The sequence below is a fragment of the Varroa jacobsoni genome, unplaced genomic scaffold, assembly GCF_002532875.2.
Source record: "Varroa jacobsoni isolate VJ856 unplaced genomic scaffold, vjacob_1.0 scaffold_1146, whole genome shotgun sequence".
NCBI lineage: Eukaryota > Metazoa > Arthropoda > Arachnida > Mesostigmata > Varroidae > Varroa > Varroa jacobsoni.
Window position 1 is genome coordinate 32,846 of NW_019214048.1, and position 15,169 is coordinate 48,014.

Here is a 15,169-nt window from a genome sequence, read left to right on the forward strand (position 1 = left end):
CGGAACTGGCTACGCAATACCTTCAACGGTCCTTTCTGTCATTACACGCTAAATAGAACCACTTCTATCAGTACATTATATAGCAGGTTAAGTAAGTTTTTGTTCAGTTTGAGAAGATTTCCAAGTAGGTAGTTTTTAGCGAATAAATGTAAAGAAAACACACTTTGTAACACCGGGTTGGTTATGTTATATCTTTTAATTTGCTAGGTTTCCGTCATATCCATAGCTAGAGCAAGATTGGCGAAGATTTCACACTCATTTGTGTTAACTTCGCAAAATAGGGTGAGTCGGGGTAAGTTGCCTATTTATCATTTGAGACATTTGCTATAGTTACGTAATTTCATTATTGGGTTTAGATGAAAAGCTACATATTGCGCTGGTCACAGGATGGGGCATCTGAATACGCACTTTTCCGTATCAGTTGTGTCCAAAAATTGTATTTTTCATGAACATTCCAATTGTTCGCACCCTTTAGACGTGCCGCCCCTAACGGCCATATTTACTCAATATAACCATTGTACACCGCAATGACATCTTCGATTTTAGGTCTAGACCATTTATCAGTCATTGTTAAATATGGGTCCTTTGATCCGCGACAGTTACAGTGGGTCGACCTATGTTACCCGATAAAGTATTGCTCGAGTGAGGTATGTGCAAAAAATTTTAGTAAAATTAAATTTTGAACTCAAAACAAGCTATAAGTCCCATTAATGCAACGGCTCAAAACGATCAAAAGGTTTACAAGGTACGAAGGGGCATAAGAAATTTCAAATCGACTAACCGCTAATACATCCCAATCGACAATTAATATTGTTATAAATTCTATAGAAAAAATCTGGTGTATCAAACAGAGCCCATTGAGCCATATCGACAAGTTTTTGATCCCTTAAAATTTAAATTCTGTTGAGAATTTTTGAGTTTGCACCTTAGAAATTTTTCTCGGATTTTTAAAAGCCGCATGAGAATTTTAGATAAATTACTATGTTCGTCCCATCGAAAGACTTATCTATTGCTAAAATTTTAAATATGATGCACTGTTTGCCGCCATAGTGGGTTTGTTGCTTTTTTACGAAAAAAAAATTGACTCAAAAAAAAATTGAAAAATTGATAATGTAGATAATTGGGTATCTGCCATGACAAACAAACGGTGTCTGAATTTGAACGTCTTACCATTTATATTTACTTAGATTTTAGTACACCGTACTGTTTCTACTGACGTAACTAAACCATTATACCTATCAATAATGGTCACATTTGGACCCATACCCTTACTCAACTGCGGTTATTGGGCATAACTATCTTTTTCCATATTCGGTATTTTTTTTGACCATGGCATCAAAATCAACCAAAATAGTCCACGGATTGACCATTTCTGTTGTCCAGAAGGTACCAGAAGAGAGAATCATACGTCTCGCATGAATTACGTTGGACGAACTTATGTCAGCGTAAAAATACTTACTTCTGTAGTCAAACGTTTTACTCTGAAAGACCCTTTGAAGATTTTCAAGTCAGAGATAAGCCGAAACCAACGAGCATCGGTGCAGCAATACTCTACGCCGTCATAATTGAGTATTTACATAATTGCAAGGTAAATTAATTGTAACTTGACGTTGGGGTCACATCGAACCCCGATTTTAGTTAAATAATGTAGTCTGATATTTTTTAAGCCAATATCGAAGGGATTAACGATCAACTAATCGATTTGTGTTTTAAGGTATACCCCAGAGGCTAACTTAGCATTTAGTTTGCACTCTAGAAAACACTTTAAAAGCTCTGAATAAAACTGGGAGTTACGAGTTGCATCCTCGAGTGACTTTTCATGATTAGTAAGCGTCGGTACAAAGGACTAGCACATTTGATTTAAGCACAATGAAACTTCATGAAGCATAGTTTCATTGATGTGCTGCCCCCTGCGACGGCGACAAATAATTCATTTCAGAAATCCTATGACAAACGTTGATAAGATAGGTCCCTTCGTTATATACCTCAGTACAATAATATGACGTAAGACGAAAGTGAGAGGCACGAATAGATTTAAGAAAATCGTTTTTTATTTGGAGTGATTTTAGCACACGGCTGTCATATTACTAAAATTCAACATAACAAGCGGACTGATATGGTTTCACACAGAAGTACCATGTGTACAACAAGCAATATTTAGCATATATTTTGGTAATCTAGTGAGCTATTGTTGCCGTGAGCGGGCACTCAAGGGGCTATCCATAAAACTGAATTTCGCAAGACGTGAGGTATCCCAGCAACACGGTCATTTTATTCTTTTTTGCTGACATTTGGCTGAGTTCGTGGCTCGTATAATTCGGTAACATTCATTCGCAGCTTACTATAGCTGCTATTCGTGTAAGTTAGTGTTGAAGGACGCGATCATGCGTGCATCCAAAGTAGCATTATCTAACAACGATATGAATATGAACTACTACTACTGCTGTAGTAGGATCCTTATTGGGGCCTGCGGCATTCGATTTCGCCATTCATAAACTTATCTCTGAGCGAAAGCCGAGAAATTTTTCCATTTCCGGTTTTCGGTACCTGATCCCAATCGCAGAAATATATTCCACCATGGAGATGCTTATAGGTCGAAGTAAGCTTTGCAACGTTTTCCTTAAGCTTACTGGCTAACGCGCTATTCTCTTGAAAGCCAGCGCGTATAGTAACGAACGCAGTGGGTGCCTCTCCCAGCTCCTCATGTGGAATGCCGACTACGATGGCCTGCTCGACGGCGGGATGTTCCCTAAGGATTTCTTCAAGCTCCCCAGGAGAAAGCGTATCATCCATACAAATAATTATTTGCTTGCAACGATCAACCAAATGAATGCACCTATCGACTGCATCAATATAGCCTAAATCACCGGTGCGCAGCCAGCCGTCCGCCTCGATATTACGAGAGTCCTTTGTTTCGTGCAAATATCCGGTCATGAGTGAGTCGCTCTTCAGCATTAGTTCACCCAAAGTGCCATCGGGCACTTCGTCCCGCGTATTCATATCAACGACCCTAACTACAATGTTGGGAAGGGGCTGCCCGACGCTGCAAGACATGTACTGACCAACGGCGGTGAATGAAACGGCGAAATTCTCAGTCATTCCGTAATTGTTGGAGAATAAGCACGGACTAAAGAAGTCCGACATGAGGTTGGCAAACTTCGGCTGAAGCACTGATCCACAGAACATCATCAGTCTCAGCGACTTCATTTGTTCCTTGTGGTTCGGGAACTTCGGTGCCGTAGCTAGGATAGCTCGGCCAGTAATTTCGAGAATAATTGCAACGGTTATCCTGTTGCGCTCGACGATTTCAGGGAAGTTAAGTTTGATATCAGTTCTTGCAAGTACAACGGTACCGCCAACGTTCAATGTAATCTCGGAGAAAGACACCTCGAATGCGTAAAAAAGTGATGTAGCCACAAGGTAAACATCACCCTCCTTAAAGATCTCAGGCCCTTGGACTATCATTTCCGACTGACCTGTCATACTTTTGACAGGGTGTTTTGCGCCTTTTGGTTTTCCTGTCGTTCCCGACGTGTAGGTAATAATTGCAATATCGGAAGCTGCATTTCCACATTGCGGCGCTGTCCAGGGAGTGCCATTCCGAAGCAGGTCGTCCAGCAACACCGCATTCAGGTGCTCCTTAAATGGGTCTAACTCACTCGGAGTTCCAACAAACACTATTTGAATCCTCTTGAGATCCGAGTACTCTTTAACAGTATCGTGAACGAGTTGTATAGTGTCAACATCACACAAAATAAAATTCACCTCTGAATCGCGCACCTGGTACACGTACTCGCGTGTGGTCATCTGCTGATGAGGTCGACAAAGTACGATAGTAGCATTGGCGAATTTGAGTGCCTGCATTACGCAAAATGCAATTATAGAATCCTTAAGGAAATACTGCACACGGGTTTGAGCGGCGATGCCTCCATATTGGAGACATCCTGAAATATCTTTGACGTACGTCAACAGCTCGGAGTAGCTTAGTCGCTCCTGTGTAATGTTATCAATTAAAGCAATCCGTTCGGGAAAACGACTCCACAGTCGACCAAAATATTCGTGGAGGGGCTCCGAAGGGATGGTCACATCACTGAAAGCAGACTTGAGTACCATCGTGTGAAACCGACGGGCTTTTGCCTCTTCCGGTTTGAAGGTAGCCAGATGAGGCCCTCTGTAAAAATCGCAATACGATGAAGCCCACCCATATAAGCGACGCTGTACGTCTTCAGTTAGATGGTAGATGGAAAGAGAACTGACACCCTCTTGCTCAACGTAAATGATTGCGTTTACAAATCGGGCGAGCGGGCTTCACTAGCCCGCCACGAATGGTATAAGTCAGTATCCGCAGAACGGCAAGCGGAACTGCCCAGGAAAATACTATTCGGCTTGTTTACCTCAGGTTTTTTAATAAGAAGAGAAACATTTGAAGCTTCGTGGGAAACTTTCCGAGTGGTTAAATTAGACTTATGGATAGAAAAACATCGGTTGTCTTGTAGACCAAACACTAACCTCAGAATAGCAAATCCATATCATAGGTTACATTAAATGACGGTCTAGTCCGAATATGTCTTTGTTGGCTTTAGAATGTGATAAATATATTTCTTACCGAACATGCTTAATTCATTCTTTTTAAGTTCACTAGCCTTTATCTACAATTAGTAAATCAAAAAATAAATGTAAACAAAAAAGAATGAGAAAAGCTTTCTCTTCATCCTTTTCATACATATAAGTATTTATTAAAAATGAAAGCAGTATTTCATATTTCTGATTTCCCTAGTATTGATTGATCGAAATTTCTTTATTAATCCCGAAAATTATATGGAAGTGACTCTGGCTCTTATACAATATATATATACTTCACGAATTTCAAAGATTAATTACCTTTTTAAACTTCTATCTTAATTATTAGTTTAATTCTAAATAAATTGTTAATTATCTCATTAATTAAAAAACAAAAAAAAAAGTAATTAAAACATGTGTATTCATACGTCCATCCAATATTCTGGTGCCCAATAGTCTTAACACATAATCGCCCCAAGTACCTCTTCTATTAAATATAATAAAGTAATGATGGAGTTCAACTCTAAAGCTGGTAATATAATCCAAATAATCTCTAAGTTGAAGAAAAGATGGTATTCATCGTCAAAAAAAAGAACTTTTTAAATCTTCTTCATAAAAAAGAAATGTATACCCTTACGAAATTCAGCGGTTTACTTACCTATCTAAAATATGCAAACCGTTGAATATTTTCCTTATGAAGTTTAATGAGAAATAGCATATCTAAATAGGCCAACAGAGAAAGCCGTGTAATTCAAAACGTGAAGTTATTATTTCTGAACTACTACAGTTCCTATAACGGATTGGTGAATGAAGCATTTAGAACTTTTTGACCTCTGTTGCTGTGTCTAGGAGAGATCTAAGCACGTTGCGTACGTCTGTAAACTTTGCATTTGTTGCAATGATCACGCATGAAAAATGGCAGCAGGACTTCATCTTGGCCTAAATGTCAACCCTATAAATAAGCAGACAAACACATGTCGTCAGTATTTCGAATGCCTTGCTTGTAGTATCTACACAGGTGGTCTCAATTTCCAGTGAAAACACTGGAAATTGAGACGACGCGCTTATTGGGAAATCTCATCCCACACACGCCCTATTGCACGCAAGATTATTATGGCAGGCTAAGAGTATCCGTGTTGGAGATATCATCTAATGAATCCCCAACTTTCTTTTGAAATAGTCTATTGATAGCTGGTTTGCTTTAGGTTCTGTGAAAAGTTGTTCTGCATTGTATACGAATAGCCAATGTCTTTGTTGGCGTTCCTTTTCAACGTCAAAACGCTTACGACGCTGAACTACTACAGCCTAGAATTAAAAACTTGTCAGTCTGAATCTTAATGCGTATCTATATATCTCTATTTACATACATCTGTAATCAGATGATTCATGTGAAACGGACAAGTGTAACTGGCAAGTTCATCACATGAACTTGACCACCTTGCAAAAAAGAAGTAAATTTATTTTAGATAGAACTTTGCTAAGTAATGAATTAGCAATAAAATCAAATAGTAATCAAAAATGACTTACAGAATGCCATACTCTCCCAGCCCATTAAAAGTTGGCCAGTAGATGCATAAAGGAAGTTTTATTTAACGTAACTTGCAACCTGGTGAAAAACTTCCTTTTTAACGAAACATTTGGAACTTGAAGTGAATCGCTCTTCCCACATTACAACGGAAGAAAACAGCCTCATCAGCTAGGTAAAGCTTGATCTCAAATCACAAATCGCGCATTTCTGTGTTATTTATGCCTGATATGTTATGTATAGGACATAAATATGATCATTGTAATGGCCGGTTTTACAGCTGAACTAAGTTGCTAGACGAATTTTTAGATTATATGCCATAATATTTGGATGACGAAAGCGCTGCGGCAATACACGTTATCATTGCGTTGTTATTGTTAGACCATCGGTATTTGTTTTAGCAAATAGAGATAATCTGTTTATGATATATGAGTAATGTATTCGCCCTTCACGACTTCACAAAAAATCTGTACTTCATAAGAAATGTGGTCTCGGTTCCAACATCCACTTTCATTCAGCACGTCTGTAGCTAGAACAGTGCTCCATGCCTCTGCTGTGATAGGGAAGTTTGAGTAAATCGCTTTTAATATCCGATGTGAGTCAATGAACGAAGGAATCTTAACACCCGCGAGTACGCTTTGATTTCCTTATACGAAAGTACGCAATCGCTCATAAATAACAAAAGAAAAACACAAACAAATTCGATATAAACTACATAGAACAAACACAGAATTACGATATATCGATTATCGTACTGTACCACTATAACGATCGGCACCCCGCCGCCAGTAACGGTTATCAGACACCGGCGTTTATGCGTACAACTACTACTTAGTAATACTGATCTTATTCGTTGTTATTCAGAAGCCTTTCAGTCTCTCATTAGGAGTCCCCACAAATGCTTCGTTTGGTGGTACCACTGTTACTCTAGCAATACTATCCGATCGTCTAATTGCAAAATCTTCAACGCCTAGTAACGTTGATTTTTGTATCACGCGCCGCGTTGTATTTTATTGATATCCTTCCGTTTTTTTCGTTCGCCACCACAAGCACTACTAAGAGCTTTTCGCTTTACTAACAACGATATAATTAATTATCTAATTTCGTATCGTCCTTATCAACTCGATTGGGACAGTCGAGGTAATTTTTCACTGATTTTGGGTAACGTTAGATTGTTGCGTTCGGAGTACCTAACCAATGGCTCCTCCCTTGCCAATCTGACTTACAGAAAGTAAAGCAGATATAGCACGACTTGACACTAACCGATCTGCTCCAACAATACAAGTGAATTAGCGATCCATCCCCATCAATTAAGCCATTCAGATCACTGGGTATTTACACTGAAATTTTGCATCGAAGGGCATTGATTAGAAACATAGCAATGTCGTAAGCATTTCTATTGTCATTACTAAGACGTAAGGTTGCGTATAGATAGCGACGTGAGCTCCTAAACCGACTTTTGTCGTGAACGACGATCCGCCGTTCACTATTTTCTTGTAGGACCGTTCCAGCAGTTCATGATCGTTTATAATTGAGTTGTTTCTACATTTGCCCTAACTGTAGACAGTTTCATTTCGAGCTACTGCACCTGTTGTCGATGAGGCCCGAATCTCTACTTCCTGACTGCGCTTCCGTCTGATCTATCGGCTCCGTAGGCGGAGCGGGGGGCACTTCGCTCAACTGGAACAACCCAAAGGAGCCTTAATTGAAATTATTTACAGTCGTCATGCGACAGACGTGTTAGATTGGGCGACAAGTAAATGGACAGATTTCTACTATAATATATTCTACTTTTAATATAAAGGTACCACTAATTGCATAACACATCGTTATGGGTTATAATAACTGATTTGGCTTTAAAGGATTGACTAACTCGATATTAAGCTTTGATTATACCAGCAAATGTCAATTTATCCGCAACGAAACTATTTACGGGGGGAAGTTGGCCGTGTTGTATCGCACCTTGCCGCCTTCTACGCACTGCTTTAGGCGTTCCTGAATGAAGAGCAAAGGGTCTGAAGGCTTTTCCGGCATCTCATACAGATGAGATAACGCTGAAATATAAGTGTCTAGCACATTACTATACACCGTTAGAACAAACAGAGGAGAAGTCTGCCCCGGAAGGACAGAGGAGAAGTATAATCATGTTGAACTTCGTTGTTCTTTATTCAGTAAAAATGGCTCTTACGGGATCCCATGACGTTTGTCTCATTACATTACGCTGGTTAAGATGAGCTAGTGAAATGATGCGGTTGTAAGTATGTGGAGGTAAGGTTTTATGTGTGATGTAGCAGCGGTCCGAGTAATAATGGACAGCGACGCGATTACATAAGGTAAGCCTGTATAATTTCGTGTTTAATGAGTCAAATATCGCCTGCCCATGTAGCAGACATCAGGGTAGCATGTTGTCATCTTAGAGCAATTTGGCAAATTACCAGGTCTATTCAATACGCATTAGTGATACCCAAAACAATACTTATATTGTTTAGATGCATCAAAACATCGTTAGTCCCGTGATTAACCCACGGACCCAGTAGGTCCGTTTTGTTGTGAGGGGCATCAATATCGTTCTCGTTATATATTCGAATAAATAAATATTCAAAGGAGATAACAACGAGCGCCGTGACGTCTGAGCTATGATTCGTGTCTAAATTCATATGCACGCGAGTTTTTTTAATTACTATGCGTTCATTTATACGCATCGTTACTCATTAGGTTGCCTGAATTACTTGATGTCACCGTGGGCAATCGACAGTGAAATTTAGTCACTCACCGCAGCTTAGCGCCTGTAAGGCACCCCCCTTTTCGAGGTACTTTCGAAATTCTTCCCGTTTTGACTCCATAGTTCAGCAGAACTGGCACAGTATGTGTCTGGGCTATTATTAGAACGTTTGAGAACCGTCACTTCAAATGCACGGCAGAAACTGATCATGAACCGACGTGCAGTCCTAAACAGAGAGCGGTATAGAATTTTTTTTAGTAATCAAACGTTGCATACATTTTTAGAGAACACATAGAGCTTGGAAGCAGATATATATATGAAATTTCCCTACATCAGGGACTCGATTGGAACATCATCACATGATAATAACAAACACAGTTGGCGCTAACACCTCATAATAGACACGACATCGGACACACGCGTTTCATAGCCAGCTGCACACTGGAGCTTGAAGGTGCAACTATTTAACTACGTAGACATAGAGACTTCAAAGCAAAATTACAATAGAACAAAACACTGCCCTTACGAATTGAAACAACAGATCTGTATAAACAATTTTACTTCAAGAATATAATTTTCAAGGATATATCGAAATTGTCTGAACTTCGTCTATCTTGAAAATTCAATCGTTTTTACTTTATAAATGACTACATTATTAACGAATATTTTGATCATTGACGTCAACGTTATGTTGCGTAAAATCCGTGTTCGAAAAAGCTTCGTGCTTCCGAGATGAAGCCAATGGATGCGCCACATCATGATAAATACCCAAGTACATTTCTATCGTATTTGCCGGATATATCCGTTGCTCAGTTTGGTATTAGTCCACATATGAAGATTACACTGTGTTCATGGGTGATTATCAACAAGCAGAGTAACGTAATCACTTACGGAAAGCGCCTGGCGAAGACAGAGTCACATGGAGCTCCTATGAAATCCTGATTAGACAATTCTGATTGATTGATGACAAAGACACCCAGTTCGTAAGTGATCAAGCACAAATGGCGACAAATTTAAGCCAGTTGAGCAACCTGCTTTACAGGTAACACAACAGAGACACGTGACGTTGAAAAACGTACTCGCTAGCACTGATGCTTGAAGATGAGCCCTGCAGGTAGGGTGCAAGGCGTCGTTCTACCAGCTAGATGCTGCTATTTTCCGTGCTCACATCTTGCACATAGTATCCATAAGGTAAATACATGTGCATTAATGTGTCTGCTAACGTCAAAGGCATGTAGTACAGTTACCCTCGTCTACTTGAATTCTAATACTGTGCAGCAGATATGTTCATCGTATCTCAGATCTTGTTTACGTAGCCTGTATACGGTAACTGTAACGTATCGCGAACATCTGCCATATTTATTATAATCGAAACGTCACCGCACGTGCGAACAGGTGAGAGATTTTTTTCATTTACATTATTTACCGCTATCGTAGTTTTCTCAAGTATTTAATAAACGACAGGCATAGGTCCTTATTTTTTCGTCGTCTATTCATAGCACTGGCTACATATAGTAATAGTTAGTGGTGTTACATATAGAATTAGAATTGAGGCTTGATCTATACAGTATCATCAATTATTGACCTGGTGCCTGCTTGTCTTTTATTTTCTGAGGGGGCTATATTATCAGAAGTGTCACTCTGTGGCCGTACAAACAGGACAGCATCTTTTATACTGTCCTGTAACTATTTTTTATAGTCACATTCTCCGAATAAATAACGATCCTCCCGTATCTGTAGAAAACAACAGTGCGCAACAAATGAATATCCTTTAACGGGTCGTTAGAATAAGCTGGGTTGCAGTATTTGTTTTTGTACCGAACTCGTTTTGCCCAACATTTTGCGGAAGCAACTGTCAAAGGCAGCCTAAGCTCATCCCATTACTGTTGAATGACTTAAAGAATAATCCTCTGCTTTCGACCGACCAACTGAATTCCGCTAACGCAAACCCCTAAAAACAAGTTCTTCCACTAAAGAGAAGCGGGTCAAAGGTCACGCTACTCTGTCCCACTGCAATGGTTTAACACGTACCCAGCAAAAACTCAGAACTTTCTTATTATCAATAGGTCAGATACACAAACACACTGAAGTGAACCAATGGAAATACTGGCTATTACGATAAGTGGTCGCTGAATGTTTTGGGGAATGGCGGAAGCTTAACTGGGCCAATCCGGCCCAACCGATCACGAAGCGACGATCGGCACATCGCAATATGAAGCTCGTTTACCATGGTAATATTTTCAAAAGTCGAAGAATCGGTTGCATTGGATCCGGAGAGATTTTAGCGATTACTTTTAATTATGAGGTGATATGATATTACAATTCATGACCTAATACAGGCGTGTCGATATAATATAAAAAAAAAGAAAACTAGTGTCGTATAGTAAACTACACTTATTGGTTCACAATGGAGCACAAACAAATGTTACCGGTTAAGATTGAGCTAGTAATTATACCTTATGAGTGAGTAGTGCGAAGCTTTGCTACATCGAAGTTAAAAGGGCGTAGTACCTATATGTTGATGACGATACCCGTCCATAGTTTGTTTCCTCAAGGACGTACAACTCTCAAGAGGGCTTCGAGCCGGCAGAGTACGAGCCCGTATGCTACCTATGGAAAAGCCCCTGTTGCTGAAAAAATGTAGAATGTAGACTCAAGCACGAACTTAGCCCTGGAATCTATACTAGAGTAAAAATATATCATATGATGCCAGCATTTATTAGATTTTATTTAATTTACTATATTAATGCTAATATAATTTTTAGATCTTTGCTTGAGGTGCAAGTATTTACTTATTCTAACAAGTCTGTGTATCCGCGCTCCAAGTTGTATTTCAGTGACAATATCGAGAATACATAGTGTCTATCCCTCCTTGCCCGTCGGAGTAGTTTTGAGCGTTTTCCCATTGGCGTAGAACGAGTTCCAGCGCCTATTTGACTCATAATGGACTTCTCACACTATGCTATTACACATGATGTTTTTGATTTTTGATGCTAACTTTCACGGGTAGATATTGATGAATGAATATCCATATATTTAGTCACTAGAATTTGATGACGTTACCTCGTCTTTTTCTGTGTTTGCCCCCTTATTCGCTTGTGTCATCGTCGAACTTCGACCGGATAATACCGACTTTCATACAGATCACACCACGTCTATTGCATCGTCTATTCATTAGCATTCGTTACGTAGCACTTGACCTTTGGGCCGGTGCACGCGTTCTCCTAGTAGTCTTCTCAATCACCAGGCTACAGTTTCTCTTTTACACAATCAACTTCATACGAACACGCATAAACGCGCACACATCCATTGTTCTTATTATCAGTCATCAGTTGAGTGTGAGCATATTCATCAGTGTTTAAATGTTACCTCGAAGAAATCTTCCTCAATGAGTCCCTGCTGCCCAATTTGGGAATGATTCTAGCAAATGAAAATGCTTTACCATGGATGGGAACAATTGCGTTGGTAATGATTACTAGTAATAGAGTTGTACCACGACCTATAGCGGTACGAGACACTGAAAACAAAAAGAAATATACTTAGCAAAACAAGGGAGTACACAGCCCAGCAAGCTGCCACTGCAAGAATTGTTGTTTACTATTCCGTGGTTGGCTAATTATTACGTTGCTGGTACAATACTCCTATAAATTATAGATATGCGTAGAGCAACGAAATGTACAGGCCACCTCACGCAGGCAGGTCTCCATGCGCGCTCTACTGGCCTTCAGCAAGGACCTCTGCAACAGCTATTGTACGCTCAATAAATATCAAATAGCAATGACGAATATAAGTGGATGTATTCTTAACGTACGATAGATTTACCTATCTCGTACGTTGCTCGATAATGGCGATACGAAATCAAGCAAATGTTAGTTTCAGCGTGAACAAAACCCCGAACCCAGCGGGGTTTCGCATTAAAGATACCCTGCTGGTGTTGTCTTAAATGTTATGTTATAAGTGATCAGTTCCGACCGCTAAATCGAGAGCTATCATCGTCGTACTTGAATCAATCCATCGCACTCGCGTACCCGTACGAAGGATGGAAATCGGTTTGCTAATTACACTGTTACTAGTCTTCATTAAGGCGCAAATTGTATTGAACCCACACCATTCTCGATATATGACAATAATGCGTGCGCAAGCAAACCAGCTCCATAAGCGACGAATCAATGATGTCCAGATCTTCCTTCTACTGTCACAACTTGATACATTTTTCGAGCAACAAAATAAATGCGTAGCAATCTATACGGCGACGCTCTGACAAATGCCCCTTCCTTTGTCGGGCAGAGAAAGAAAACTGCTTTGAAAACCTATACAACACAATAATGAACTGTGAACAAATACCTTACTATGAGAGTCTTCGTACCGTTCGTGACTGGCATGGCAAGCCAAGTAGTTTGACATAATCATACTTACATTGACATGTAAAAACCATAATCATACAGATAAAAAAAACACTCTAAAACCCTTACCTCGCTGGGTAGGGTAGGCTACCTGGGGTGCTAGCCCATATCACTCTGTACTAATACCTACGGCACTCTCGTTAATTTTCCACCGTACCCTGATAAAATCGGATAGTACAGTCCAAATATCCGCTAAGTTATAATTTACAAAAAAAAATAGACGCATTGTGTCCAGGCCGCTTCGTAGTTGAAGTTTACTACAGCGTATAGCTCTCTTTCTAAACAGGATCGCTTTTTTCCAACACCTTTTCATAGATTTTCGTTGTAGTTCTCGATTAGTGTTACTTTCTGTTGCAAAGATACTAGTCACGAGCAAGCAGCGTAGCCCAGCTTCAAATTTTTTTTAAAGAATCGCGTTCTGTCTTCTCCGGCTTCTTACCTTATCTTCTTATCATGGTATGATAAGCAAGAACTGCCAACAAAAATCGTAACGTCACAACATCCGAAAAGTCTAATAAATGCTTCAATGTACCATCGTATTTAAACAAAATATAGCTTGCATCATTTTATACAAGTAGAGAGAGTACACTTGATCTATTGATTGGACTATAATAAGAACAGTGAAAAGTAAATTATAGTAGAATATTGTCGTCTGTTGACGTTTTGTTTTTCGAACGTCGTCTTATCATCACATTCGAAAGGAAGAATCACTCCTGCTTTATGAACAAAAGTGGGTCCATACTTACTGAAGATTATGCTATATACACTGAGCATTTACATCGGCCTGGAGTTTTTCCCATGATCCGCTGGCAATCTCTTGCTTTCATATATATTTTTTTGTAGCGTATCTGTTGACTATTGGTATTATTATGGCTCAACTTCCAGCGACATAATGCGGCAGAGCGAATACTATCGTCAGAACGGCTTGTTTCGTCCTCATCCCCTCTCACTGTTGGTGCTAACTAGATCTATGTTTGTTTTGCAGTTCATTGTCTCCATATATTAATGCTCCTCGTTTGAATCCTTCAGTTGTTTTCCGTTGTCCCCCTGAAAAAACTTTCGCAATTTTCACTTCCTTCGCTATTTCACGATCCTATCCTGTGAAGTTAAATCAAAGCCAGCAGACTGCATAATGTAGAGGAAGAGCTGGAGCCGCTAACTGAACGACTTAGGTTCAGACCGGCCAATACCTACAATGGATTCGCAGGCGACTTCCGATGTCGGGGGTCATAACTTGATTTGATCGAACATTTTAAACTTCATATGAAGTAGTACCACGTGTCACGGATTCATACCCGAGTTGCTATGTTTGAACTTTTCCCGATCTTCCTCGCATTCACGAAGGTATGTGAAGAGACGCTTTAGCTATTTTCAAACATCTTGACACACTTCCTTCATTCGCCTTTCCCACCGGTATGATCCTTTAGCTTCACAAACGTGACATTGTGCCGTCATCTTCTATAGTGTCATCTCGACCATTTAGGAGTGATGGCTCGTAGGTGCTGTAACATCAACGGAAAACAAAGACTACGGTTAGGTTTAATTGTGATCAGGTTAGGAAGGTCAGCGGAGCAGTCAGGGTTTGAATTCAAAGAAAAGAATAGCAGCGAAAAAAAGCTTCAGCAACTTTTAATGGACGTGGTCAATCTATATACGCATACAATATTATCCCTACTGGAGTTTCGCGTCCAAAATGGCTGGCGAAAACTATCATCGTACAAATCTGCTAACTTCAATATTGATTCAAATACCGCTGCACTGGCAGTATCTTGTTAGAACCTACACATAAGAGTGAGCAACAAATGTACATTACACATAGCTAACATGCACACGGATAGATGCTGGATAGGCGTAATGCAAAATAGTGAATAGGGACGGACAACGCCTGCCATGGCGTATGTATAACGAGAGAGATTTTCGAAATAATTAAGGTAGACAATGGATGGGTGGATGGGTGGG

The 15,169-nt window shown here is 39.8% G+C and overlaps 3 protein-coding genes and 1 long non-coding RNA gene across 7 annotated transcripts in view; 1 reads left to right on the top strand and 3 right to left on the bottom strand.

Moving 5' to 3' along the window:
• Positions 1-2,029: 2,029 nt before the first annotated feature.
• Positions 2,030-4,201, bottom strand: LOC111267097 (uncharacterized). The gene has a single exon (XM_022845098.2). The coding sequence runs from the start codon at positions 4,111-4,113 to the stop codon at positions 2,458-2,460; it is 1,656 nt and encodes a 551-aa protein (XP_022700833.1). The 5' UTR covers positions 4,114-4,201; the 3' UTR covers positions 2,030-2,457.
• A 1,106-nt stretch (positions 4,202-5,307) lies between these two features.
• On the bottom strand, positions 5,308-9,850 carry LOC111267102 (c-Myc-binding protein). 4 transcript variants are annotated; one of them, XR_002684412.2, is made up of 6 exons: positions 9,699-9,850; positions 8,859-9,033; positions 8,048-8,139; positions 7,674-7,765; positions 7,349-7,425; positions 5,308-5,512 (listed from the first exon to the last, which is right to left on the bottom strand). XR_002684412.2 is itself a non-coding variant. In XM_022845102.2 (5 exons), exons 2-5 carry the CDS (start codon positions 8,926-8,928, stop codon positions 7,410-7,412), a joined length of 270 nt encoding a protein of 89 aa, XP_022700837.1. In that variant the 5' UTR covers positions 8,929-9,033; positions 9,699-9,850; the 3' UTR covers positions 6,127-7,409. The 4 variants fall into 4 exon arrangements, 2 of the variants coding, with proteins under 2 accessions (XP_022700837.1, XP_086827320.1); XR_015313656.1 differs by having other exon boundaries at positions 7,312-7,425; XM_022845102.2 differs by lacking the exon at positions 5,308-5,512 and having other exon boundaries at positions 6,127-7,425.
• A 204-nt stretch (positions 9,851-10,054) lies between these two features.
• LOC147752583 (uncharacterized) lies at positions 10,055-11,177 on the top strand. The gene is made up of 2 exons (XR_015313658.1): positions 10,055-10,202; positions 10,874-11,177. It is a non-coding gene; the product is annotated as an uncharacterized LOC147752583 (long non-coding RNA).
• Positions 11,178-11,511: 334 nt separating this feature from the next.
• The window catches only part of LOC111267101 (uncharacterized), a 28,237-nt gene continuing 24,579 nt past the window's right edge, over positions 11,512-15,169 (bottom strand). The window contains exon 5 of the mRNA XM_086971193.1: positions 11,512-14,712. Within this exon, the coding sequence (XP_086827319.1) occupies positions 14,640-14,712 (73 nt within the window). The 3' untranslated portion in view covers positions 11,512-14,639. The remainder of the gene's footprint in view (positions 14,713-15,169) is intronic.

Excerpts from the sequence above, each read along its gene's own strand:
- LOC111267097 (XM_022845098.2), bottom strand. The coding sequence starts at position 4,113 with ATGGTACTCAAGTCTGCTTTCAGTGATGTGACCATCCCTTCGGAGCCC.
- LOC111267102 (XM_022845102.2), bottom strand. The coding sequence starts at position 8,928 with ATGGAGTCAAAACGGGAAGAATTTCGAAAGTACCTCGAAAAGGGGGGT. Across the intron at positions 8,140-8,858 it reads CTTACAGGCGCTAAGCTGCG|CGTTATCTCATCTGTATGAG; the intron begins GTGAGTGACTAA and ends CTTATATTTCAG. Across the intron at positions 7,766-8,047 it reads AGTGCGTAGAAGGCGGCAAG|TTGAGCGAAGTGCCCCCCGC; the intron begins GTGCGATACAAC and ends GGGTTGTTCCAG.